The sequence below is a fragment of the Pezoporus occidentalis genome, unplaced genomic scaffold, assembly GCF_034315485.1.
Source record: "Pezoporus occidentalis ecotype Australia unplaced genomic scaffold, CSIRO_AGI_Poc_V1 ctg200, whole genome shotgun sequence".
NCBI lineage: Eukaryota > Metazoa > Chordata > Aves > Psittaciformes > Psittacidae > Pezoporus > Pezoporus occidentalis.
This window is the reverse complement of record NW_026913857.1, coordinates 2,036,913-2,064,803: the sequence shown is the minus strand read 5'-3', so window position 1 is coordinate 2,064,803 and position 27,891 is coordinate 2,036,913. Positions and strand designations below refer to the sequence as shown.

Below are 27,891 nucleotides of genomic sequence, written 5' to 3'. Positions count from 1 at the left end.
AAGAATCCAAAGTAAGTCTTCCAAAAATAAAGTCCTTTAAATTACAGAATCACAGAACGGTTTGGGTTGGAAAGAACCTTAAGATCATCTAGTTCCAACCCCCTTGGCCTTGGGCAGGGACACCTCCCACTATATCATGTTGCCCAAGGCCCTGTCCAACCTGGCCCTGAAGACTGCCAGGGATGGAGCAATGGGAATTGCAGCCATTAGATGATTTTCAGCACTGCTGCAAAGTGGCTGAAGAGAAGACTGCCATGTGCTGGAAGCTACTGGGAAAAGAGGACTAAGATAACTCTAGAAAACATTTATTAATTTTGGTGTTTCTCCTATAAGCAGGAGTGGAGCACTTCACTTATATTCCTCTAAATGTTTAACAACAGAGAAGACGTGTTGAAGAACATGACCTTTCAGGACAGCACTTTTCTGCTGGTTATGATTCATAAACAGCAGGCTTAATGAATTTATTTGTATTTTAAGAAGCAGCTGAGCCAAACAGTCATCCATTCAACTTAAGACTGCAGTATGTTCAGAATTAATAACGCAAAACCAAACCTGAATGAGCCAACAGGAGTGAGGCGGCAAAGCTCTTTTGTGCATAGGTAAGCATGTGGGACAAATGAATGTGCTTAGTGGCGATGTTAAAACAGGAGATGTAGAAGTGCTGTGTTGCCTTTCAACACGGAGGATCCCAAACATCCTCCCAGAGTGAGGAAATACAGACCTCTGGAGTAGCCTCTACCTGTTCCTGCACCCAGGAACCTTTTGCAGCCTTAGCAGACAAAGGGAACAGAGGCTTACACCAGTATTACATGGGGAATTTAACTGGGTGCTTGCGTGTTGAACTACGGTGGCACATTTCTGCATTCAATTTAAAGGCTTCCTCCTCCCAGATAAGGCTGAATGTCAGCATCCCATTAAGCTCTCAGAATTCTTGTACATGTGGTAAATCACTAGGATCTTGTAAGTAATTTGTGATAGTTATCAACATTGATATCACTTTTAGATGATGCTCCATAGAGACCACAAGGTCATGTACAACCTGGAGCTTCTCCCAGAAATGTTTCTGTAACCCTGGGTGAATAAGAAGTGCTAAGGAATCTTCAAGCACTTTGGGTCAGCATATCGACAAGTCTGGATTTAACTGATTTTTTATTCCAGTACTGTGAAGCAACTGAGGTAGCTCCTGCCCTTCTTTTCTCTACTGTGGTGGAAAAATCACCCTAGGACTCACAGAACGACACCCAGCCTGACCTGAGCAGTGATCTCGGCCTTCTGGGTAACTCCCCCCAGTTTCTATACTGGGCATGACATGCTGTGTTATGGAATACCCCTTTGACTACTTTGGGCCAGGTGTCCTGTCTCTGCTTCTTCCCAGCTTCCCGTGCCCCTCCTCACTGGCAGAGCATGAAACTGAAAAGTCCTTGATGGGAGTAAACATTACTTAGAAACATCTAAAATGTTGATGTGTTATCAGCATTGTTCTCAGGCTACAGTCAAAGCCACAGCACTGCACCAGCTACTAAGAAGGAGAAATACAACTGCTACAGCTGAACCCAGGACAGTCATCCAGGGAAACTTAATTTGTTTCAGTCCATAAAAGAGGCAACACAGCGACAGCAGCTAGCCTTTTTCATTACAGATGTACATGCCTGTTTCATTGAGTAATACCACCTAAGGAGATCAGTGACCAAAGACTCCAGTCTCCTGTACTGCACAGACCAAAGTAAATTTATGGATCAAGCATTTGTGGTGAATAGCAACTCACGATCAAACCAGAGGCTTTGTTCTGCCTTGAAGAGCTAAGGTGCTGGTAGTTCACAAAGCAGTTAAGTTCTCTTTCAACAAGTTAGTCACACTCAGTAAGCTGGACTGGCTTGCTGATGAGCAGTCATCTTTCAGTCATCCTGTTGAAATCCTCCCTTGGCAGAAGCACTTTGCCCTCATGTTCATGGAAAGCCTTACTCTTTTTGGAGAGTGCTCTTACGGTGCTGCCTCTCTCTTTTCAGAGAGTGCTCTTATGGTGCTGCCTCAGGCATGATACACTCCCTAGTGTAAAGCTTCCCAGAAACAGAACATCTTCCTTGCAGTAAGGGTAAGAAAAAGGATGTACTACAACGGAAATTACCTAGCAGTAATTTAGATAGATTTCTTCCCCTTTCTTTTACCCTCCTTTCCTGCTCCTTCTAAAAAGCATCTGTTAAAAAAAAAAAATAATCTCAGTTTAAACACAACTGAGTGAAAAATAATCATCCACAGAGCTGGAGGAGTATGAGCCTGACTCCAGCTTCCTTGATGGTAGAAATAATAGTGCAATACATGCTTTTAAGGCAGTGATGAAAAGAAAAAGGATATGACAAATTGAATTATGGATAGTTTTCTTTTTTTTTTTTTATGGCTCAAGATTGACCTTGGCTTCTAGAAGTCCTTCTGAACTCAGAAGGAAATAAAAGTGGCAAGTTAAGAAAGAATTGTTCTCATCTGTCATGTCACATTTTAATGGCTTAATATTTCAGGATATAGTCGAGCAACTAGAAAGTGTTGCACATAGAAGCACAGAATCATAGAATAGTTAGGGTTGGAAAGGACCTTAAGATCATCTAGTTCCAATCCCCTGCCATGGGCAGGGACACCTCACACTAAACCATATCACCCAAGGCTTCGTCCAACCTGGCCTTGAACACTGCCAGGGATGGAGCATTCACAACCTCCCTGGGCAACCTGTTCCAGTGCCTCACCACCCTAATGGGAAAGAACTTCCTCCTTATATCTAATCTAAACTTCCCTTGTTTAAGTTTTAACCCGTTACCCCTTGTCCTGTCACTACAGTCCCTAGTGAAGAATCCCTCTCCAGCATCCTTGTAGGCCCCCTTTCAGATACTGGAAGGCTGCTATGAGGTCTCCACTCAGCCTTCTCTTCTTCAGGCTAAACAGCCCAGACTTTCTCAGCCTGTCTTCATACGGGAGGTGCTCCAGTCCCCTGATCATCCTCATGGCCCTTCTCTGGACTTGTTCCAACAGTTCCATGTCCTTTTTATGTTGAGGACACCAGAACTGCACACAATACTCCAAGTGAGGTCTCATGAGAGCAGAGTAGAGGGGCAGGATCAGCTCCTTCGACCTGCTGGTCATGCTCCTTTTGATGCAGCCCAGGATACAGTTGGCGTTCTGGGCTGCAAGAGCACACTGCCTGCCCATGTTCATTTTCTCATCAACCAACACCCCCAAGTCCTTCTCCACAGGGCTGCTCTGAATCTCTTCTCTGCCCAACCTGTAGCTGTGCCTGGGATTGCTCCCGCCCAGGTGTAGGACCTTGCACTTGTCATGGTTAAACTTCATAAGGCTGTCATCAGCCCACCTCACAAGCGTGTCAAGGTCCCTCTGGATGGCATTCCTTCCCTCCAGCGTATCACCCGAACCACACAGCTTGGTGTCATTGGCAAGCTTGCTGAGGGCGCACTCAATCCCACTGTCCGTGTCAGCGACGAAGATGTTGAACAAGACCGGTCCCAACCCCGATCCCTGAGGGACACCACTCGTTACTGGTCTCCAGCCGGACATTGAGTCATTGACCACAACTCTTTGTGTGTGGCCATCCAGCCAGTTCTTTATCCACCGAGTGGTCCATCCATCAAATTGATGTCTCTCCAATTTAGAGACAAGCTAGAAAATGCCTTTTCTCAATGATGAGAAATTTTAGCAATTTGGGCAGCTGATTAGCAAGCAATCTGTTTCATGAGGCTTAAAGTAACTTGTGCTGTCAGATCAGAATAATTTGGAAGGAAAATCCACTGCTGGAGGAAATTCAATCAGATTTGCTCAGAGATGCGACATGTCAGAAGGAGTCCCCAAGGAAAATGGGTTGGTCAACAAAGTAGAAGTGAAATTGTTTAAGGAATGCGATTAATGTAATTTGCCAAATGGCTTTTACCTTCCCACACAGTTGTATGTGCATGCATAATACATTATCAATCTGTATTCAGATTTATATATTTACATATAAACATGTATTTGTAATAAATAGTACTATATGAATACATACACATGTTCACACACCTACATACACTTCAAACAATACATTAAAATTATTCTACCCACATTATGTCTAGGGGCACAGAAAAAAAGACTAAGTAGAATAACTCTTACTACAGGTATATTTTTACAGCAAGTAGAACATTCAGGGAAAAACTCTCAAACATACATACCTTAAATTTTAAGACAGGTGGTTCTGATATGGTGGATGCCTTTAACCCACGTAACCTCTCTCTTATGTCTTTCAACCTAGAAAATAGAGATCTTTCTGAGATCCAATAAAAAATGTAGCTTTAACTTCTCTGATTCAAACAGGCATTCCTGGGGGGTCCAGCAGTTTTTGTTTGCTGGGAAGAGAGAGTGATGGCATCAGTATTTCTTGGAGGCAGTCCAACTGATTAAAATCCAACGTATGTGAAATCTTGTTTCTCCAACTACAGAAGGAATCAATAAAGACCTGACCATTTCCTTGTTGACCACCCCAAGCATCTGCCCACTGTCCTTCCTAAGGAGTAGGTGACTCACCTCCTGTTCCCTTAGGGATTTTGCAGCTAAATCCCTTTTTTTTTCTTTTTTAAATTTTTTCCTTTTTCTATTTTTTTTTTTTCATTCCTCAAAACAAAGCCCCAGGAAACTCCATGGCCCAAGCATTATGGAGTTCTGTACTGTGGTGGAATATCTGGAGGGCAATGTCACACTCTTTCAAATGTCATTAAAAAAGGTTGTTCACCTTCTGCTTTGCCTGAACTTAAAAAGGCAGCTACGATATAAAACACTCATAATGGACTGACAAAACTGTCCCCAGTCCCAGCACTAGAACATTATGCCCTCTTCAGAGCAGAACATCATTTCCTCAAGTTCCACAAAAGCATTACGTAAACAATTACGCTAAACTTAACCTCTGTGATTTGATTAGAAAGAAACAAGTCTGGAGCTGAAACTTCCCAAAGACATCCCAGTACTTTCAAAAACATTTGTAATGCTTTAACGAACATGGATCGGTCTTTAAAACAGAAAGCATGCAGAATTTGTGACTCTTGTGAACTGTTGTCAAAGGTTCACAATACATCTCACATGCTGCACGTTATTCTACAGTGTGGAATATTTATAGATGCTATAACATGCTCTAATTAGGCATAAGCAGATCCAGAAATCCACTATGTGTTTGCCAACCACACAACACTAGAAATTCAGAAGTTACAGAAACTAAATGGTATATCTTCTGTCATTTCAGACTGAACTGCACTAAGATGGCTCACAAAATGGAAAGTGACTATATATACAGAAGTGCCAGTATCAAATAATACTTGTATTACTGCAGATGCAACCTGAAGCACTCCCCTAAGGAGCTGGAGCATGCATGTGAAAATAGGAATTTTCCCCTGATCATATGCTAGTGATATGCCTGAAGCGTCATCTTACCACTAGATAAGTTCATTAGGTTTCTTACTTTGCTTCTCTCAGGAATACTGCACTTTATCCAGCCTTGCAGCTGATGCAGATGTCCTGTACCAATCCCTAATTATCACATAGTGATTTCCAGCACAGCAGTAGATTTGATGTTATATTAACGCTTCCAAAATATCACCAATACTAAGACAGTTTTCAAGAAGGAATCAAAAAGAATTGTGATCATGATTTATCCTCACCTCCTACTTAAAAGATTGAAGCTCAAGTCGCTATTATTATTAGAGTCTCTATCTATTCGTGTCTCACTAGCACCACAATACCCAGGTTAGGACAGGGAAGTCACCTGAACACTGTGGAGATACCATGATGATCTGCAAGGTCCCCTAACACTGAGAATCCCTACTAACACTTGCAAGGTGCTGAAACTGAGATCCTGTTTGTCACAGTGGACAGTGCTGCTTCATGCTCCAAACAGCATAGAAACTTTTCTATATAGCAGCAGGAAGCAGCTAGTAAATGAACCGCAGCGAAGTAGCAATCCTGCAAGCCCAATTACAGCAATTACAGTATCTGTGTCTAGCTGGTGGAGCCCAATTTCCAAGCTGAGGCTGGGAGAACACTTCTCATTTTCCTCTAGAAACTTGGGAATTCACTGCTCAGGTTCAGCTCAGTATTACATCTCACTGCTCACCTGCAAGCTACTTTGTTGTGTTTCCCCTTAAGTATCTGAAGGGCTAATGGTCTGACTTGCTCTTTTCTTCCGGCCTATGATCTGCTCCCAGTGTCTCTGGTCAGTGAGCAGTAGCTAGTTGCTTGGTTCTGATACAGCCCCATGTGGCTTCAGAGCTCCTATACTACCAGCCTCCTGTGCTTGCTCAATCCTCTATTTAGCATTTATCATTGCCATTCAGCACCAGCAGAAGAACATCAGCCACAAAAGGTAACAAGCATGGTGGGTTCTTAACAAACACTCAACGGGCATCATCTGGGGATGTGGTTTTCTCCTTTAACAATCAGAAGTGGATGCATTACCGGTTTTTAGTTATGTGAAGTTCTTCAAGTAAACGTTGCTCTTCATAGCTCATCCAGCTGTCTTGAAGTTCCTCCTCTTCCTTCTGCAGCAAGTGTTCATAAAACCTGACCGGGTTCCAGCCAGTCATGATGTCATAGGTGATGACACAGCCCAGTGAGTGGGACACAATTGAGACTTTCCCTCCTTTCTCTTCAAACTCTGGATTCCGGGCACAGAAGAGTGTGTATAGCCGGTTCAGCTCTTGCTGCAACCCTTTCACTAGCTGTTTCAAGAAGATAAAGAAAGTTTAATATCAGTATTTTATTACTCCTGTTCATATATGTTCAGGATATATATTCAGGTCACTGTAGTACAGCGACCAGCTTCTTGAGCATGCATGTAGGATAAGGATCACAGTCAGTTCACTTAGGCTACAGAGATGAGGAAAATCCTATGGTGAGTAGCAACAGCTTGGATGGCTGTCACTGACTCCTTTGGTTCAACTCTCCCCTCCAGACTCAGCAGCAACCACCACACAGGACAATTAGTGACCTTAGAATTGCTACACTACACAGTCCAAAGCATTAAATTGAAATAAACCCTTAAACAAATGACATCTGTGCTTAAAGTACTTAACAGTATCCTCTGAGGTGAGCAATAGCAAGGTACTTGGTTTTCAGTAGCATTCAATTAGCACAACAGTGATTATTAACACAGGTGTATTTCCCTTCTTGCTTGTTTCTCCCTCAGTTTCCCTACCTTTTCAGAGCACTGAATGTTTGTTCTGTTTCAGAGATTCATCTTCTTTTTTAACCTAAGGAGGCTGGAAGAAGCCTGAGTCATACATGATCTGAAATCAGCTCACATCTCTGCCACAAGCTTGGCACATAACCCTAGACAAGTCATACTAGCTCTTCTCCATTTATCAATGCAAGCAACAGAATTCCTACATCAGTGTAAGGGACTGGGAAGATAAATCCACTAAAATGAGTATGTTCAGATACTACACTGACAGCCTAAATGGGCTCTGGGAAAATATCCTCAAATTGCTTTTATATCTCTGTGAAGCATACTCAAGCTCATCAAGTCTCATTATTCTTCCCACTGCTTGGCTACAAGGAGATGCAGCTTTCTATCCTACTTTCTCTCCTACTATACTGCACCTATTGTAATTTCTTCCAAAAAAATTACAATGAAATTATGTTGCTGAAGATTAAATGACAAATGAGACATGTAGAGCCGTAATTTAAACATTTTATATAACCAATGCTAAGAAAACAATTTTCTGGCTATAGGTTTCTAGGAGAGGTTTGGGGTGAAAAACAGGAATGCAACATGTCTCTCAAACATCATAGACTAATCCTATAGTACTACTGCAACAAAAATATACTGGTCCTATGTTGACTGAGTCTCTGAGAAGCTTACCTGCTTCAAATCCTGCATCTAGGGTACATACGCATGAAAATATTCAGATTCATAGAAAGTATATTTTAGAGAGAAATTTTGGAAGCCATGAGATTTAGGAAATAGACAATATAAAAAATGCTGCTTTGCTTGTGCAACTCTGCATAGTAACTGAGCAATGCTTCCAGGCTATGGCACAGAGGAGACCAAACAAGAAACTGCAAATCATTCCCTTGTTAGAAACAGGAAATTAAAGCTCTAGAACATGTAATTTGAACATGATTTTTCAAGACCCTGAATCATTACTGAATATAAATATGAATGGCACTAGGGCTGTCAGTGTTTGATACACATTTTACTGAGTGAGAATCCACACATCAAACCCTGTTGCCTAAAGCACTGTGAAATGATTAACAAAGCCTTGCAACAGCTTAGTGAAACAAGTATCAGAATACCCATTTCCAAGGATTACTGACTGCGATGCTGCCTATTCTTGCATTTAGCTCTATAGAGACTTTGGGCACTACTTTCAAACATGAACACACACACACAGAGGTTATAGCAAGATTTGGAACTGAAAACAGAAATCAGGACTAGCTTTGGCTGGCTGGCATTTCCTCCATTTAAAAATGTCTTAACACCTTGAACAAAATAGCAGGGATCTGTTGAAATCAAAGGGTTTTGGGATTCCTGACAGGAGCTCAGTGAAATGAGGGAATGATGATATCCAGCATGGAGCACGGGACCGGAGCCATACAGTGGGTACTCTGGATGGACTGGCTTCAGAGTTGGCAGTGTAAAAAAAGCCAAGCAAACTACTGCTGGACTCATCATGGCCTCCAGCATCCATCAGTACATCAGGGAGATGAGTATTACCATCTGGTTTGAAAAAATCCTCTAGTAATATATTTCAGTGCCCCAAATATTTTCTCTGGTGGGAAAAGACACACAACTACTCATCCACTTCCCTCCGCTTCTTGTTGCATAAAAAATATCACTCCCAATGTCCCTAACAACTTGCTCAACAAGTCTATTTCCATGGAAAAGCAGGTATCTTTCAGGAAGAATGATATTATATCAGGCTCCCCCACAGCCCATAGGCACAGTGCAGGTTATGTAATCTTCTAGCATCCTGGCATTTCATTACAAAGGTCTTGTTCTCTTGCAATCAGAGGGCACAGGACAGAGTATTCTGGATTGCCCAACCCTATTTTTCAACTGTCCTGCTCCTTAGAAACATGCTGTTACTGAGACAGCAACTAAGAAACTGTGCATAGATTTTCAAATAGCCACATATTTGGAAGTCTGCAAACCAGAGTCCAAGCATTTAATTCAACTAAATCATCTGATCCAGGATGGTTTTAAACTCTGAATCACTTGTTACCTAACTTAATTGTAGAGTAGAAGGTATGCAGTAGTAAAGCCTCCAGATTTTCAAGCACCATGAATGGTCTGGTTTACTGCTATGAGAGAAAGAGAAGCCCTCCACATGCAGTGAGCACTTACGGATATTTCTGTCTTGCCAGCAGTTCTGTATCAGCACTAAGATTAGAAACTGAACACTTTGGTATATAGTAAGGGGGAAAAAAAATGGAAAAGCGTACTCATTTTAAGTCCCAGCTAGAAAATTATTTGGTTAAGCAGCATACAACCACTTGCAGGTTCATGGGGTCTGTTATCATCCTTAGGAAGCACCCTCTGTTTCTGTCAGAAAACAGGAAAGCAGGAATTATCCAGGAAAACAGAAAAGTGGAACAATGGAATGCAGCATGACCAGACCCATCTCACTCTCTCCATCTTCCCTCTTGCCTCCTCTCTCCAGGCTGTCACCTTATTTTGGGGGTCAGTAGTGCTGAACATCCAGAGCCATGTTTCCAGCCCTCACAGCTGCAGCTGGAGGTCTTTGGCAGTGCTGGTCTTTGGCAGCCCCCCAAGCAGGGCTTTCCACACAAAAGGGCTAGAGTTTCCTTGAGTTTCTTCCCAACCCATATTACCATCTCCTAAGGCTTCTCCCCCAGACTAAACAAGCTCAAATATCTCATGAAGGAATAAATGTGGCAGCAGGAGACCCAGGAGATTGTTTTTCACCTGCACAGCTGCTCCCACAAACCCTGCTTGCTGCTTCAACTGCTAACCTGCTGGCTGCTCTGCTCTGCTTCACTACCCTCAGCTCTTCCAGAAGGACCATGAAACCCAGCAACCTTACATGTCTGTTACTGAACAGACCAAATCGCTGCAGCAAAGGGAACACTTCCTATTTCTTAAAAAAACAGCCATATCAAATCCCTGTATCCCAGCTGACCTTTCTACCCAGCGTTAGTTTACCATCAGCCTGAGGAAAACAGCAATATTCCAAATAAAGGCAAAATCTTCCATTAGAATAATCTTCCAGGGTTCTTCTGCTCTTCCCTAGAAAAGTCCCTTTCCCCTGTTCTGATTTTTAGGGAAAAATTCCCTAAGCACCTTTTGCAGACCAACTATTTCAGTACAAAAAGTTTTGTGGAGGATTAAAATGCTACAAGCCTGTAGATGTACGACTGCAAACAGTCATAGATACCCAGAGAAAATGAAATACAAATAAAACAGGACTTTACTGGAGCCTTTAATGCCACCACATTTGTGAGACTGATTTTATGGCAAGTCATAATCAGGTACAGGAAGCACCTCACAATGCTCGAGCTAAGGAGAGAGCCCCTATGAACTATTAAATTTTCAGACCTGCTGTCGTGGTTTAAACCCAGTCAGGTAGCTTGTTCACTCACTCCCAGTGAGTGGTGCCGAGCTGACAACAATCGAGGTCCGTGTCCGTCTCCCCCCCCCTGCCTCCCCGCACCGGGGCTCTCCCCTTCCCCGCTCCCGGAGGAACGGGGAGGAGGATCGAGAGAGTGCAACTCCTACGGGTTGAGACAAAAACAGTCCAGCAACAAATCACCACCGCTACTATCAGCTACAACAATGATAAGGGAAAATAACAAGGGAAGAGAATACGATACCACCGGCCAAGAGAAACGAGCCCACCCGGAAGCCCCTGTCCTTCCGGGTAACTCCCAGTTACCCCTCACCCCGGGCATGACGTGCTGTGGTATGGAATACCTCCCCGGCTAGCCCGGGTCAGGCGCCCCGTCTCCGCTTCCTCACAGCCTCCCCTCCTCCCTGGCAGAGCACGAGCCTCACAGAGTCCTTGGTCAGGGTAAACATCACTTAGCAACAACCGAGAACATCGGCTTCACCAACACTGTTCTCAAACTGGAAGTCAAAACACAGCACCGCACCAGCTAACACAAAGGAAAAACATGACTGCTACTGCGGAACCCAGGACATTATCCACCCCTTATTCCATACCATTCACGTCGTGCTCAGATCCCACATTTTTCAATACACCATCGCTCTCCCATATATATACATCCATATACATACAGACCAAGAGGAAAAATCATTTTCTTAGTGCATGGACCAATCCCTATAATGCTGCCGAGTCCATTCGGTCCATGATGTTCAAAGTTCATTCTCTGTTGGGATGATGGCTGGAGGGAAGTCAGGGCCAGTCGCTGGTGACCTGGAGACATCTAGTTGATGGGCTATAAAAGCATTACACAGCAGGCAACAGCATACAATTGAGTTCACTGGCTGTTTTCCCCTAAAATCAAATCCCCTTGAGGTATACATCGGACTTCCCCATCTTCCCGCATTACCCACCAAGTATATCCAGGTCCCTGAGCAAAAGCAATCCCATGAGTGGGTTTGCCTTTACCTGAAGCAGGAATTACCCAGACTGTCTTTCCCAGCAAATTCTTCATATGCACCACGGGAACTTTGTCCCCCTCTACAATATGTAACAGTTCTGACTGGGCTGGGCCAGCCCTGTTGGCAGATCCTCTGGTGTTGACCAACCAGGTGGCCTTTGGTAAGTGTGTATCCCAATGCTTGAAAGTTCCCCCACCCATCGCTCTCAGTGTAGTTTTTAACAGTCCATTGTACCGTTCGATTTTCCCAGAGGCTGGTGCATGGTAGGGGATGTGATATACCCACTCAATGCCATGCTCTTTGGCCCAAATATCTATAAGGTTATTCCGGAAATGAGTCCCATTGTCTGACTCAATTCTCTCTGGGGTGCCGTGTCGCCACAAAATTTGTTTCTCAAGGCCCAGGATGGTGTTCCGGGCAGTGGCATGGGGCACGGCGTATGTTTCCAGCCACCCGGTGGTTGCTTCCACCATGGTAAGCACATGGCGCTTGCCTTGGCGGGTTGGTGGCAGTGTGATATAGTCAATCTGCCAGGCCTCCCCATATTTATACTTCAACCATCGTCCTCCATACCAAAGAGGCTTTAACCGCTTGGCTTGTTTAATTGCAGCACATGTTTCACACTCATGAATAACCTGGGCAATAGTGTCCATTGTTAAGTCCACCCCTCGGTCACGGGCCCATCTATATGTTGCATCTCTGCCCTGATGGCCTGAAGTGTCATGGGCCCACCGGGCCAAAAATAATTCACCTTTACGTTGCCAATCTAAGTCCATCTGAGCCACTTCAATCTTAGCCGCTTTATCCACTTGTTGGTTGTTCTGGTGTTCCTCAGTGGCCCGACTCTTGGGTACATGGGCATCTACATGACGTACCTTCACCACCAGGTTCTGCACCCTGGCAGCAATATCTTTCCACAGTGCAGCAGCCCAGATGGGTTTACCTCTGCGTTGCCAGTTGCTCTGCTTCCACTGCTTCAACCACCCCCACAGGGCATTTGCCACCATCCATGAGTCAGTATAGAGATAAAGTACTGGCCACTTTTCTCGTTCAGCAATGTCCAGGGCCAGCTGGATGGCTTTCACCTCGGCAAACTGACTCGATTCACCCTCTCCGTCAGCAGTTTCTGCAACTTGTCGTCCAGGACTCCATACAGCTGCCTTCCATCTCCGATGTTTTCCCACAATACGGCAAGAGCCATCAGTAAACAAGGCATACTGCTTTTCACTTTCTGACAGTTTATTATATGGTGGGGCCTCTTCAGCGCGCATCACCTCCTCCTCTGGTGACATTCCGAAATCTTTGCCCTCTGGCCAGTCCATGATGACTTCTAGAATGCCTGGACGACTGGGATTTCCTATTCGAGTTCGTTGTGTAATTAGTGCAGCCCATTTACTCCATGTAGCATCGGTTGCATGATGTGTAGAGGAGACCCTGCCTTTGAACATCCAGCCCAGCACGGGCAGCCGGGGTGCCAGAAGGAGCTGTGCTTCAGTGCCAATCACTTCCGAAGCAGCTCGAACCCCTTCATAGGCTGCCAGTATTTCTTTCTCAGTTGGGGTATAGCTGGCCTCAGATCCTTTATATCCCCGACTCCAAAAGCCGAGGGGTCGACCTCGAGTCTCCCCTGGAGCTTTCTGCCAGAGGCTCCAGGTAGGACCGTTCTCCCCAGCTGCAGTGTACAGTACATTTTTTACATCTGGTCCGGTCCGGACTGGTCCAAGGGCTACTGCATGAACTATCTCGCGTTTAATTTGCTCAAAGGCTTGTTGCTGCTCAGGGCCCCATTTAAAATCATTCTTCTTCCGGGTCACATGATAGAGAGGGCTTACAATCGAACTGTAATTTGGGATGTGCATTCTCCAGAACCCCACTGCACCCAAGAAAGCTTGCGTTTCTTTCTTATTAGTTGGCGGAGACATTGCTGTTATCTTGTTGATCACATCTGTGGGGATCTGTCTACGTCCATCTTGCCATTTTATTCCCAAAAATTGAATCTCCTGTGCAGGTCCCTTGACCTTACTCCGTTTTATGGCAAAACCGGCTTTCAGCAGGATTTGGATTATTTTCCTCCCTTTCTCAAAGACTTCTTCCGCTGTATCGCCCCACACAATAATGTCATCAATGTATTGCAGGTGTTCTGGAGCTTGCCCCTGTTCCAGTGCAGTCTGGATCAGTCCATGGCAGATGGTAGGGCTGTGTTTCCACCCCTGGGGCAGTCGGTTCCAAGTGAACTGGACACCCCTCCAAGTAAAAGCAAACTGTGGCCTGCACTCTGCTGCCAAAGGGATTGAGAAAAATGCATTGGCAATATCAATCGTGGCATACCACTTGGCTGCCTTTGACTCTAGTTCATACTGAAGTTCTAGCATGTCCGGTACGGCAGCACTCAATGGTGGTGTGACTTCATTCAGGCCACGATAGTCTACTGTTAGTCTCCATTCTCCATTAGACTTTCGCACTGGCCATATGGGGCTATTGAAGGGTGAGCGGGTCCTGCTGATCACCCCCTGACTCTCCAGTCTACGGATCAGCTGATGGATGGGAATCAGGGAGTCTCGGTTGGTGCGATATTGCCGCCGGTGCACTGTTGTGGTCGCAATTGGCACTTGTTGTTCTTCAACTTTCAGCAACCCCACAGCAGAGGGATCTTCTGAGAGACCAGGCAAGGTGGACAGCTGCTCAATTTCCTCAGTCTCCAAAGCAGCAATACCAAAAGCCCACCGGTACCCTTTTGGGTCTTTGAAGTACCCTCTCTTGAGGTAGTCTATGCCGAGAATGCATGGAGCCTCTGGACCAGTCACAATAGGGTGCTTTTGCCATTCCCTCCCAGTCAGGCTGATTTCAGCCTCCAGCACAGTCAACTCTTGGGATCCTCCTGTTACTCCAGAAATATAGATGGGTTCCACCCCTTGACAGCTTGATGGCATCAGGGTACACTGTGCACCGGTATCTACTAGAGCCTTATACTTCTGTGGGACTGATGTGCCAGGCCATCTGATCCACACAGTCCAGTAAATCCGATTGTCCCCTACCTCCACCTGGCTGGAGGCAGGGCCCCTCTAACAGTCGTCACAGCATTGGACACTTAAGTCGTGTTGAAAGGGATTATTCTTCTTTATCACAGGAGCTGGAGTAAAATCAGCTCTTCCACTCCATCTGGGAAACTGATCACCAGAGACTGAAGCCGTAGCTCTCATGGGACGATCAGTCTTGGCCCTTGCTCCCCTCTTCAGTTCACTCACCCGTTCCTCCAAAGCTGAAGTAGGTTTTCCATCCCACTTTGTCATGTCTTCTCCGTGATCCAGCAGGTAAAACCATAGGGTACCCCGTGGCGTATACCTCCTGTATCTCCTCTCTTGAACAATAGGACGCCTTTTGTTAATAGCTGAGACGTGTGTTGGTACACGTGAGGAGCCGGATAAATCAGATAGATTGTCCTTCAATTGTTCGATGTCCTGGGACAGTTTTTTCACAGCTGAGATGATGGAAGGGGTGAGATTGTCTTCGAACTCTCGGAGTTTATGAACCATTTCATCCACTGTTAGTGGTACTATGTCATTCCAGGTTACTGTTGCCAATGAATGGGCATATGATGACGGTGCATTCCGTGTAAGTTTTCGCCACATGGGTCGTGTACATTCAACTTCATCTGGATCTATAGGTGTATCCCCGTTATTCGGCTTGATGTGATAGATCATCTCTACGATGGCCGATTCCCTCAGAGACTGGATGCCTTTGTCTATAGTATTCCACTTGGCCGAACGACTCGTAACATCGTCCTTGTACGGAAACCTTTCTTTCACAGCTGCCAAGAGCCTCCTCCAAAGGCTGAGGGACTTTTTCTCTCTTGCAATTGCTTTGTCAATTCCCCCTTCTCTAGCAAGTGATCCCAGCTGCTTGGCTTCTGTACCTTCTAGTTCGTGACCATCAGCCCCATTGTCCCAGCATCGGAGTAACCAGGTGATGATGTGCTCCCCTGGTTGACGGGTAAAATCTTTTCGCATATTCCGCAGCTCGGTTGAGGTCCGAGGTCGAGAAGTTACCTCTTCTTCTTCTTCTTCGTCATGTGATGATGACTCCTGATCAGATTCTGGACCGGGTGGTGAATTCATTGGTTCTTCATCTCGCTTCACCCTTTTTGCCTCCTTTTTGCTTGTTCTCTTGCGTACAGGGGCAACTGATATTGGTACGAATTGGTCCTCTGGTTTGGCTGCAGTGATTATCACTGTGGTTTGAGTAGCAACTGTACTTGTTACTGGGGGTGGTGTAGCTACTGTGCTTGGAGCTGGGGTAACCGCGCTGTCTGTTGCAGTTGAAGTTTGAGCAGCTGCTGTACTTGCCACTGGGACAGCTGTGCTGTTCATTGCAGCCAAAGTTTGAGTAGCGACTGTTGCTTTGCCCTCAGATCCGCCGACATTCTTTTCCTTTTGAAGGTGCTGGATAGTGTTGAACAAGGCCCTGTAAGCATAGGCCAAGCCCCAGCACGTTGCCATGATTTGTCCATCTCTGGTATGGCCAGAATGACCACACACCTCATTTAAGTGTTTTACTAATTCTTCTGGATTTTGCAGTTGTTCAGTAGTGAAATTCCAAAGTACTGGAGGGGCCCACTGACCTAGATACTTGCCCATACTATCCCACACACCCTGCCACTCATGGCTGTCCAGCCTCAGGGAAAATCTCTCGGTCCTCCTACATCGTCGTTTGACCCCAGACAAGACCCAAACCTGAATCTGCTTAACTCTTGAAATCAGTAGTGGGTAAAACACACTCTGTATGCGTGTTAGCATGGTGATTCCCATCACCATCAGCAAACAAGTCTCAACAGCATTAAAAGGCCATTCAAAAAATTCAAAACTCTCAAATGTAAATGGTCTGGGGGGACGACTAGGAGGGTAAAAGGATGTCTCCTTCCCAGGTTGAGCACCTGAGAAGGAGAAAAAAGATGTGTAATTGCTAAGCACCTCCATCATATACCTCCCAAAGTATAAAGGTGGTGACCACACTGGGAACATAAGCCAGATCAATTTCATGATCAATGATTCTATTGTATTACAAGTCATTACCATAAAGTACAATGGGATAAAAACCTTAGCCCAAGCCCCATACTTGAAAAACACTAATACAGCAAGTACCGGATGGACGTAAGATATCATATACTGAAACTGTGAGATCAAGAGGAACAACCTTGAGAGCCAATAAATCAGCATTGTGACGAGTGACTATCAATCCAGTCAGATCTGTTCTTATCTCAACCCTTCGTGCCCCACGTTGGGCGCCAAAAAGAACTGTCGTGGTTTAAACCCAGTCAGGTAGCTTGTTCACTCACTCCCAGTGAGTGGTGCCGAGCTGACAACAATCGAGGTCCGTGTCCGTCTCCCCCCCCTGCCTCCCCGCACCGGGGCTCTCCCCTTCCCCGCTCCCGGAGGAACGGGGAGGAGGATCGAGAGAGTGCAACTCCTACGGGTTGAGACAAAAACAGTCCAGCAACAAATCACCACCGCTACTATCAGCTACAACAATGATAAGGGAAAATAACAAGGGAAGAGAATACGATACCACCGGCCAAGAGAAACGAGCTCCACCCGGAAACCCCTGTCCTTCCGGGTCACTCCCAGTTACCCCTCACCCCGGGCATGACGTGCTGTGGTATGGAATACCTCCCCGGCTAGCCCGGGTCAGGCGCCCCGTCTCCGCTTCCTCACAGCCTCCCCTCCTCCCTGGCAGAGCACGAGCCTCACAGAGTCCTTGGTCAGGGTAAACATCACTTAGCAACAACCGAGAACATCGGCTTCACCAACACTGTTCTCAAACTGGAAGTCAAAACACAGCACCGCACCAGCTAACACAAAGGAAAAACATGACTGCTACTGCGGAACCCAGGACACCTGCTCAAGCCACAGGCACTCCAGACAGGCTGTGATACAGACTGACAGAGCAGCATCCAAGAACTGAACATGTAAGGGAGAGACTTGATTTCCAGCACTCAATGACCTCAGCAAAATGGGGGGAATGGATTAAAAATGCCACCAGACAACTCAGCAGATGTGTATGAAGCTGTTTTCCTGTGAAGCTCTTCTGGGATTGTGTTTCATTTCTGCTCCATGAAAAGGAGATTGATTACTACATTACTAGTTTCCTGAAGCTCCCTTTATCAGCTGAAGTTTTGCCAATAGAACTTCCATGCAGGAAACTCAAGACCACAGGCTCAAGTTGCTCAGAAGTCGTCAGTTCATGCTCTGACTAACTGAGGTTAAATGCTCTATGCTCTTCGCAAACCAAATTAAATGCGAAGTAAGGAACAGTCTTTCTGCACATTCATGGAGAGCCATCATGACAGCTGTGCAATTTGAGGGGACCATAAACCAGACTGCTGACCAAGAAACAGGCTGTTGGACTTGATCACACTAAAAATCCTCTACGCTTTCCAGCTGAATGCCTGCTTGGCATATGGCTTCCAAGAAGGCAGAGAATAACAGCCCACCTATTCCACCCATTCAGGAATCCTGGTGGCAAGGGCATGTGTTTTATAAAGACAAGATGGGAGTCTGAATCTGCTGAGACATGCCACTGTCATCTGAGGCAGAAGGAGCTGCGGCAAGGCTGATAATGAGAGCAGAAAGATCATGTCTCTAACTATCTCTTTGGTGGTGGGTAAGCCTGAACTGCTGGATCGTGATGGGGAGCAAGTAATTGTGTACGCAGTGAAACATGAAGAGCTGCTGAAGCCCTTTAGTGCATGAACAGAATTCTGTGCTGAGCTGGGAAAGCAAACCTTTAAATCCCTGGCACCAGCATACAAAACAGATGTTCATTCCTCCTCTGATGCAAAAGCAGCCTTGAAAGACACAGTCATAAACAAGCATGCCTGTTTCTTGCAAAGCAGAAGGGGAGTTGGCTTTGTGCATGGTGGACAGACAGACACTTCCTGGACCCACACCAAGGAGTTCCAGGCTGTTCTGGTTTCAGCTGTAACAGTTAATTTTCTTCCTAGTAGCTGGTGCAGTGCTGTGTTTTGGCTTCAATTTGAGAACAATGCTGACAACACACTGATGCTTCAATTGTTGCCAAGTAGCCTGATCAAGGACTTAGTCTCATGCTCTGCCACTGAGGAGGGGCACAAGAAGCCAGGAGGAAGCAGAGATAGGACACTTGACCCAAACTAGCCAAAGGGGTATTCGATACCACAGCACGTCGTACCCAGTATATAAACTGGGGGGAGTTACCCAGAAGGGACAGATCATTGCTCGGGTTGGGGTGGGGATTGTTCAGTGGGTGGTGAGCAATTGTGCATCACTTGTGATTTCTTCTCTTGCTGTTTCCTACTATCACTATTGTTGGTATTCTTTCTACTACCACTATATTTTACTTTATTTTGGTTATTAAACTGTTTGCATCTCAACCCATGAGGTTTAAATTCTTTTGATTCTCCTCCCCATCCTGCCTGGAAGTGGGGAAGAAGGAGTGAGTGAATGGTTGCATGGTGCTGAGTTACCAGTCGGATCTAAACCACAACACAGGCAGGAGGAAGAACTTCACCCCCCACTCGTTCTAGCGGGCAGATCATTGGGCTTGAAGGGGCTTTCCAGTGCATGCCAAAAGTACCAGGGTAGAAGATGACATTTTCCCCTCAATATCCAGGAATTTTTTTTTTTTTTCAAGAAAAGAAGGAAACAAAGCCTCTGCTGGCACCTTAAGCACAGAAGTAATGCAGAGCTTGCACTGCTTTTGCTCAAATCCTCAGTGACCTGCTTGCTGCCAAAACTTGGAGAGGGCACTGCCATCCCAACTTCTTTGATCTGTCAAAGCTAACAAAAACAGTCTCCTCTTGGGCTATGCTGATTGTCCTCTTCTGAGCTCTGACTGCTCTCAGCTCTGATCATGCCCTTCCTGTAACTTTCAGAGGTCCTTTCTCTCTACTATATCCATAGAACCCTCACCCACTGGACAGCTTGAAGCACAAGAGGGAATAAAATAACAGGCAGCTACATATGAAAAGGAAGTGGAGGAAACTTGACCTCTGTGATCCCTCCAGCTTGAATAGCGTGACTGTTTTGGTAAGCTTCACGGGAAAGGAATTTTAAGGAGCTCTAAGGAACACTCAGTTTTGCAAGTGGCTCCCTCCAAATGTCAAGAGAACTTCAGGAGAAAGCGCAAACTCACTTGAAATTCAGCAAGCAGGCAATAAGAAGGTGTGTGAGCCAACTCGAGGTAGTAGAAGGTCCTTGAAACCAGTGAAAGTGCTGCAGCTCAAGGATGGACTGTAAAGGACCATGAAAGCAAAGATAAGGAGCATTTCCTTACATGAACCAGGAGAACATGCTAGCACACAATGCAGAGAAGGTAAGACTGTTGACCCTCCAGAATATAACAGTCATTGTGTTCCCTGGTGGCATCACTGATGGATAAAAGAAGTGTCACAACAGACTGAGAGGCCAGAACTCAGCTGTATGAACAGACAGGAATGATTGCATGTCTTAGTGACATTACAGAAGAGGAACTACCAACACGTCCCGAACTGAGAGTCTCTTTAAGTCCTCCTTTTGCTGTTGAAGAGCTGAGTCTAACCCACTTTCAACCAAGTCACTGCATTCAAGACTAAGTTCAGGTTCAGAGAGAACAGTAACCCATCACTTTCTAACTGAAAATACATTCAAGGACAATCAAATAAACTAAACCAGACATGAAAGTGCTGCTCCTTGACTATGAGGCTCAACAGAACAAGCAAAACCAGTGTTAAAATAGTCTTCAGGTAAAAATTCCCTGCCTTACATCCATCTCATTTTCAAACACACATAAAACAATTGCCTTTTATTGCTGAAAGGAGTGCGTAAGAGCAGGACATCTCCACTGCAAAACCTATCAAAGACGGATGATGAAAGCTCTAGGAAAAGTTAACATTTGTCTGAATTTCAAGAGTATAGTCATTAATCCTCCTTTTTAAATATGAGTGTAGTAGCAAACCATCAAGCCATTTCAAGTGAAGTCTGTCCAAGGGAGCAATACTATGTTGGTTGCATCACACCGCATTCCCATGTCCTCCTACAGCTTGTAATGTCACTCCAACACCAAGCCCAGAGCCACCACATCCCAGAACCTGGTTTCTTTGTTCCTTTCCTCAACTGGTGAGAAACCTTCAATACCCACCACATTTTCCTGCTCTTTAGAAGTGGCGCTAAATCTGTAGTGATCTTGGGATGATGGATGTAAATAATATTTATCTTCTATTAAAAGCATTTCCTGCCAAGACATATCAATAATTTACAGAATTATAATCAGCCTGCAAGTAAATACAATGAAGATCAGTAAAATAAGCACTTGGATATAGCACTGGATATAATGACAGTGACAACAATAAATTTGCTATGCATGGATTAGTCTTTTAAATCTGTTACAGCTATTTATTATTAAAGAAATAGGAAGCTTCAGTGACAGAGATGTGAAACAAAGTCACCCACTGAAGACACTAAGAACCAAGATTAAGTTACCATAGACGGCACTAGCAAGGTCAGAATTAAAATGTGAAATGATTGTTTATGTAGAAACAGGCATGTGTGCATTAAAATACCAATTCATTGCTCTTCCTTATTATCTGTATAATGTTTAAAGAGGGATTCAGGACAGTCTGTGGACCACTGTACAGATGAGGACCTGCACTGTACAATTCACCTGCAGCCACACACAAACACCACAGCTGAATCTATTAGCTGCAGACATCCTTGAGAGTGAACTTTGAGACCAGACTGATAATGTTCATAGGGCTGCACTGAATTATTAATACCTGCCTGCTATCACATTACATGTCAGAAGTCAGAGGCACCTTTTGGATATTCTACCATGCTGCAGAAGAAACAATGCTTGAAATCAGAGGAGGTCATCCCCCATGCTCCTGTAACATTTAGCAGAGCAACTCAGCTGCACCTGAAACAGCTCTTTGTCCTCTCATGTGAAAGCCACTATGACAAGGTTTCTTCCCCCTTGAAAGGTAGTTGTTTAAGAGTGGTCAAATGCTTTCAAGCAGCAGTTATGTTACTTCCAGATGTGGGGAAAATCCTTGGAAGTAGAAAGAAAATTCATATCAAAGTACTGTTGAGTGTTGTCAGATGAATAGCGGCTTTACTCTTCTCTAGGTTGAACTCACCACATTGCTCAATCTATTTCACAAGGGCACAGCAAAGTTTAATTAGCTCTTTTTGAGATACTTTCAGAATTTCTGTATGGAAAGTGTTAGGAGTGCCCACAGCATACAAAGAATCATGTTGGCATGATGAAGTGGCAAGTAGGAATACTAATTCCAAGGACATGTGATTATGCGAATACTTGAAGACAAGGTTACAAGGTTCATTTCCACGCTGGAATGAGCACTCAGAACAAAATGCCACAATGAACATGTGAAAAACCGCCAACCTTTTCCAGAAGAACGCTCAGTTTGATACAGCTGCATTTAAACTCTGCAAGGTTATGTCACAGAATATAAAATGGGATAAGGAAGAGTAACAAAACTCCCCCCAAAACACAACCCCCAAAACAAAAGAAGTCTCCTTTCTGCAAGTAAAGGCAAAATGAAAGGTGAAAAAAACATACAAAACCTATTTAATGACTATGAGCTTCACACAACTCCTAACCAAGTGAGCAGAATCAAACAAGAAGTCGCATCCGTGACAACTCGCTGGCAGAACACAAATCCTGTAGCTGAATGAACAAGAAAACCTTCATCCCAAACATTTTGACTGCAATAACAAAGATGCATTTCAGAAACCTGTTCTTCAGGGTTTTAACGTCTTATCTGAAATAGCACTTTTGTTTTTTTGACAAATACTTGAAATTCAAATTGTACAACTTTGCTTTGAGAAAGTTCCGTTTATCAGTGCAGTCTGAAAGTATGATCAACTTGTGTGTTGACTGCTGCAAGCATTCCAAGAAAATTCACTTAATTTGATGAAAAAAACCCAACTTACTCTTTCGCAATCCGATCTAAGCACAGCTACAGCACTCATGCTATTTGCCAATTCAATGGTGATAAACCTGCAAAACTACTGTTCTACTGAGCAATGAATTAAATTTTTCATGCATTGCTGGACAGCATACTTGAACTTTATTCACTAGACTGCTTCCTGTAAGAGGTCCACACCATGCCAAGCCTCTAATGCAGTCTTAAAAAAAGAAAATAAATAAAAAAAAATCAATTTTGAAGCTGCCAACAGTATTCCCCACTTGCCATGATAGTTCTTGCTCCATTCCACATCAGCCAGAGAAACCCTATACACAGTGAAGAACCAAGGAGTCCTGAACTTTGCATTACTGAGTGACAGGAGAAGCACAGCTTTTGCATACCTACTGGCAGTGTTAACGCTTGTAGTGATTTCACCACCATTGCTGCTATCAGGAAAAGAAATGTTCTTAGGTAGATTAGGTTTAAGAATTACGTTGTGAGTCTGAAACACTTAAACATACCTAATTTTAATGAACGATAGCATCAAATCCCCATATAAACTTTGAAAGTCTCTCTCCCCCAACCCCAGTCTAATAATTCACAGAGCACCAAGTCTGCAAAAAGATTACCATACATAATGTAGTCAACACAGAAAAAACTGTGATTCCTATAGAAACTAATCCTAAAACATTCCCACAGGGGTTTTGCAGTAAGTGTGATACACAAAGGATGCTACTGAGGTGAAGCACTGTACATGCAAGGTCAGGTTGGATGGGACTCTGAGTAACCTGGTCTAGTTGAAGATGTCTGTGCTCATTGCAGGGGACTTTAACTAGATGTGTTTTAAAGGTCCCTTCCAACCCAAACCATTCTATGTTTTACAGGCTACTTTACGATTTATTCAAGGCTTTTCCCCTCTGATTAACGGTGTCACTCTACACCTACACAAAAGCACACATGCGCCTACACAGATGTGGCAAGGTAAGATGGGAGCATCCAGTATACAAACAGTCTCCTAACAAACAGGTAACTGAGGGTCATCCTGTTTTTTCCTGCAAGGCAAATACACAGGTGCATTAAAACTGGTTCAGGTATGTTTGCACATGCTGCCATCACATCTGAGTTCAGAACTGACAAAAATTAAGTGACAAATGCCTACGGATTTTGCAAGAGGTAAGAATAATCTCAACTCTATGGCCTCCCATTGCTCTGAATGTGGAGTTGCAAGAAAATCCTGTAAAAAACCCTTCACATTTCCAAGCTCCCATTTTAGATAGTTATTTCTGCTCTAAATAAATTACACTGATTGTACTTTTTGCTGTTTCTCTACTCCTCTCACTCTTAAAATTCTGTATTTTGATTACTATGTATGACCACTACACACTTGCAAAGTGTTTGTATTCTTCATGCAGGGTCTCTCAGAAGGAAACATTTCTTACACTCCTAAGTCCAATTTGTTTCAGCCTCTATGCCCTGCTCTAGTAAAAACAACATAAAACCACACTTACTTCATCTCTGTAAAGAGGACTGGTGTAATACATGATATCCATTGCACTGCTGTTCAGCATATCCCTTAAACCTCGTACTTTATCTGGAGTAATGGAATCCACAGTGTCTGAGGGAAAACAAAAATAGAGACTTGAGTTACATACGACAAAATCCAAACAAGGCATGGGCATAGAACACAGCATGAACTTCTGGGGACAATTTTGCAGACTGCAGCAGAAGAACCAAGCAATGTACCTTCATCGAGGGTAAGTTTCGATCTCCATTCAACTGGAAGAAATTCAGCAAGCGTTGAGATATCAGAAAAATACTTTTCTTCTATTTTTCTTGCAGCATCTCGCATCCTACAAAAAAAGAAAAAAAGAACATGTTCCTGTAAACGCTACTGTTGGTGCTCTTTATCAAATACAGCAAATGCATTTAGCAACAACACATTTCCTGCATTACTACTTTTCAATGCTTACTAACACAGCTAATTACCTCAACCTCGTGCTTTTGTTACGAAGCACTTAAACTCTCATAATGAAAAATTCTGTGCATTACATGCTGAAAAGAGTCTAAAAAACTTTAAATATATTACACCATCGGCTTAACATAAACCATGTAGATTAACCTGAAAGATATCTGTTCACTCTAGTGGTTTGGGGTAAAATGTGACTGAAAATTAAGAATTTGACCACCAACTTGAAAATCTTGAATCACTGAAATCAGCCATTAGATACTTTTCAACATACAGAAAAATATTAAAAATATTGCTTGAAAAGTCAGAATTTTATTTTAATTTTACATACCAAATTGGAAAGCTTGAGAGCTCTCAGAGTGAGAAATAGTATCATTTGTAAGTGTTTCAATGTGCAGCAGCAGATGAAAAGGCTAACTGCCCTTTTAAAAGACAATTTTAACTTTTAAAGTGTATCTGAACATGAGCACTGATGCACCTCCCTCAAGGGATATGAGAAACTTAAAATACCTAATCCCCAAAGCATATCTGGCCCTCTCTGTTTGGAGGAAAAGGGGAATAATGGCATATTAAAAAAAACAAACTACTTTACTTGTTGTGTGCACGGCCCACCAATAAAGAATTCAATCCAGCATGAAATTAGAATCATAGAATCGTTAGGGTTGGAAAGGACCTTAAAAGATCATCTAGTTCCAACCCCCCTGCCATGGGCAGGGACACCTCACACTAAACCATATCACAAAAGGCCTCGTCCAACCTGGTCTTGAACACTGCCAGGGATGGAGCATTCACCTCCCTGGGCAACCCATTCCAGTGCCTCACCACCCTAACAGGAAAGAACTTCCTTCTTATATCCAATCTAAACTTCCCCTGTTTAAGTTTTAACCCGTTACCCCTTGTCCTATCACTACAGTCCCTAATGAAGAGTCCCTCCCCAGCATCCTTGTAAGCCCTCCCCCTTCAGATACTGGAAGGCTGCTATGAGGTCTCCACGCAGCCTTCTCTTCTCCAGGCTGAACAGCCCCAACTTCCTCAGCCTGTCTTCATACAGGAGGTGCTCCAGTCCCCTGATTATCCTCATGGCCCTCTTCTGGACTTGTTCCAACAACTCCATGTCCTTTTTATGTTGAGGACACCAGAACTGCACACAATACTCCAAGTGAGGTCTCACGAGAGTAGAGTAGAGGGGCAGGATCAGCTCCTTCGACCTGCTGGTCACACTCCTTTTGATGCAGCCCAGGATACGGTTGGCTTTCTGGGCTGCGAGCGCACACTGAAGCCGGCTCATGTTCATTTTCTCATCGACCAACACCCCCAAGTCCTTCTCCACAGGGCTGATCTGAATCTCTTCTCTGCCCAACCTGTAGCTGTGCCTGGGATTGCTCCCGCCCAGGTGTAGGACCTTGCACTTGGCATGGTTAAACTTCATAAGGTTGGCATCAGCCCACCTCACAAGCGTGTCAAGGTCCCTCTGGATGGCATTCCTTCCCTCCAGCGTATCAACCGAACCACACAGCTTGGTGTCATCGGCAAAGTTGCTGAGGGCACACTCAATCCCACTGTCTGTGTCAGCGACAAAGATGTTGAACAAGACCGGTCCCAACACTGATCCCTGAGGGACACCACTCGTTACTGGTCTCCAGCCGGACATTGAGCCATTGACCACAACTCTTTGTGTGCGGCCATCTAGCCAGTTCTTCATCCACCGAGTGGTCCATCCATCAACTTGATGTCTCTCCAATTTAGAGACAAGGATATCGTGGGGGACAGTGTTGAACGCTTTGCACAAGTCCAGGTAGATGACATCAGCTGCTCTACCCCTGTCCATCAGTTCTGTAGCCCCATCATTATACAAGATAGTAAAAAATTATACAAGATAGTAAAATATCTGTGCATTCTATCAAAATCATTAAGCAACCAAACTGTGAAAGTGTTGTATTTTCCTTTTTTTCCTTTACATGAATCTTGACTCCCAATGGTATTAGCATTTTTGAAGATGAGCACAACAAACTAAATCTGACCAAGGGGCCACAGTGCTGGGTTTTGAGGAGCTGCCTCCCAGTTCCAGGCAGCAGAGGGATTTTTATTTGAAGCAAAGCCCAGGGTTTCAATATTTCTTTTCCCATTTTCAAAGCAAACCCCTTTTAATGATTGCTACAACCAAAGGCATGATCACATTACTCTCCCATCTGTACTTCCACCAGTCCAAATACAGTTTAGTAAGTTTAACCCCGTAGCTGAGATACCTTCCTTGAATATATTAATACTCCTCTGCTCTCCTTCAGTAGAAATGAGACAGTTTAACCTGAATCACTAGCAGTACCTGAGGCAGTAATCACTTAAGCGCTCCATTTCGTAAGCACTTTCTGCATCAACAAGCACCCCTATATAAACAACTCTGCCAAGCCCCTGTCCCGAGTTTCAGGCCCCTTTAAAACTAAGTCAAGAGTACAGAGCAGATAGCTGCAAGATGAAGTCAGGACCTGCCCAAAGCTCCCCCATGAGGTTCCACTGGAGGTGAAAATACAGATAAAAAGTTAGAAGTATTGACCAAACTTGTTCTTAATCTCCCAGGGTAGCTGTTGCTCTGTTTGGACACAGGTTGCTAGCAGGATTTAGACTGTGTAGAAGAGCTGAAGGCAGATATGTCTGTTGGAACAAGCATAGAGATGAATTTCAGCCATCACAAGCAGCTCCTGAGTTCTGCATAAAGATGGTGACTTTGGGCAAAATGCCTTCAACGTTTTTACTTCAGCCTTATCAGCTGCACAGCAAGAGGAACACACTTCACTGAGGAAAGACTATGAAAGCCAATGTCTTGCAAAAACATTTTCTACAAAGATAATGAATACTCCTACTTTGTCATGTTGTTTTTTTTTTTTCCCAGGAAAGGCCCACTATGATACTAAAAAAGCAGCTCAACAGTGTACCAAATTTTTGAAGCTGGTAAAACACACTTTTCCATAACTGAAACCTACTTTCTAAGAAGGGGGGGGGGGGAAGAGGGGGAAGAAAGAGGGGGAAGAGGGAACATCCTTTCTTCCAAAGCCATTATAGATGGCCTGACCAAACAGCCAAGAAATGCAAATGATCAGCATCTCTATTTTTAAAGCCTGGTTTGATTGCACTCCTAATCTCCTAGTCTCTAATTTAAAGAGATGGCAGAATGTCTTTCCCATGATGGTGGGGAGGTAGGGGGAGTATTTCAGCAAGAGGATCTGCTTAAATCAGAGTTGATTTAAGGCCAGAACTGACCTAGCCTTGCAAAGCACAAAGCAACCCTCTGCACTATCACCCCACACAACATGCCTCTCAGGACGCTTGTGTGAGAGCCGAACTTCAGCCACAAGGAATTTCTAGATTATCAAGAAGATAAAATTTCAGCGAATA

At 44.3% G+C, this 27,891-nt stretch overlaps 1 protein-coding gene across 2 annotated transcripts in view; it reads right to left on the bottom strand.

Annotated features, from left to right (window-relative positions):
• Positions 1–27,891, bottom strand: part of DDHD1 (DDHD domain containing 1) — a 77,420-nt gene that overhangs the window by 8,708 nt on the left and 40,821 nt on the right. For both annotated transcript variants that reach the window (XM_062618474.1, XM_062618473.1), the window contains exons 5-8: positions 24,279–24,385; positions 24,044–24,150; positions 6,472–6,734; positions 4,203–4,278 (exon numbers count right to left, since the gene is read on the bottom strand). In XM_062618474.1, the coding sequence (XP_062474458.1) occupies positions 4,203–4,278; positions 6,472–6,734; positions 24,044–24,150; positions 24,279–24,385 (553 nt within the window). The remainder of the gene's footprint in view (positions 1–4,202; positions 4,279–6,471; positions 6,735–24,043; positions 24,151–24,278; positions 24,386–27,891) is intronic.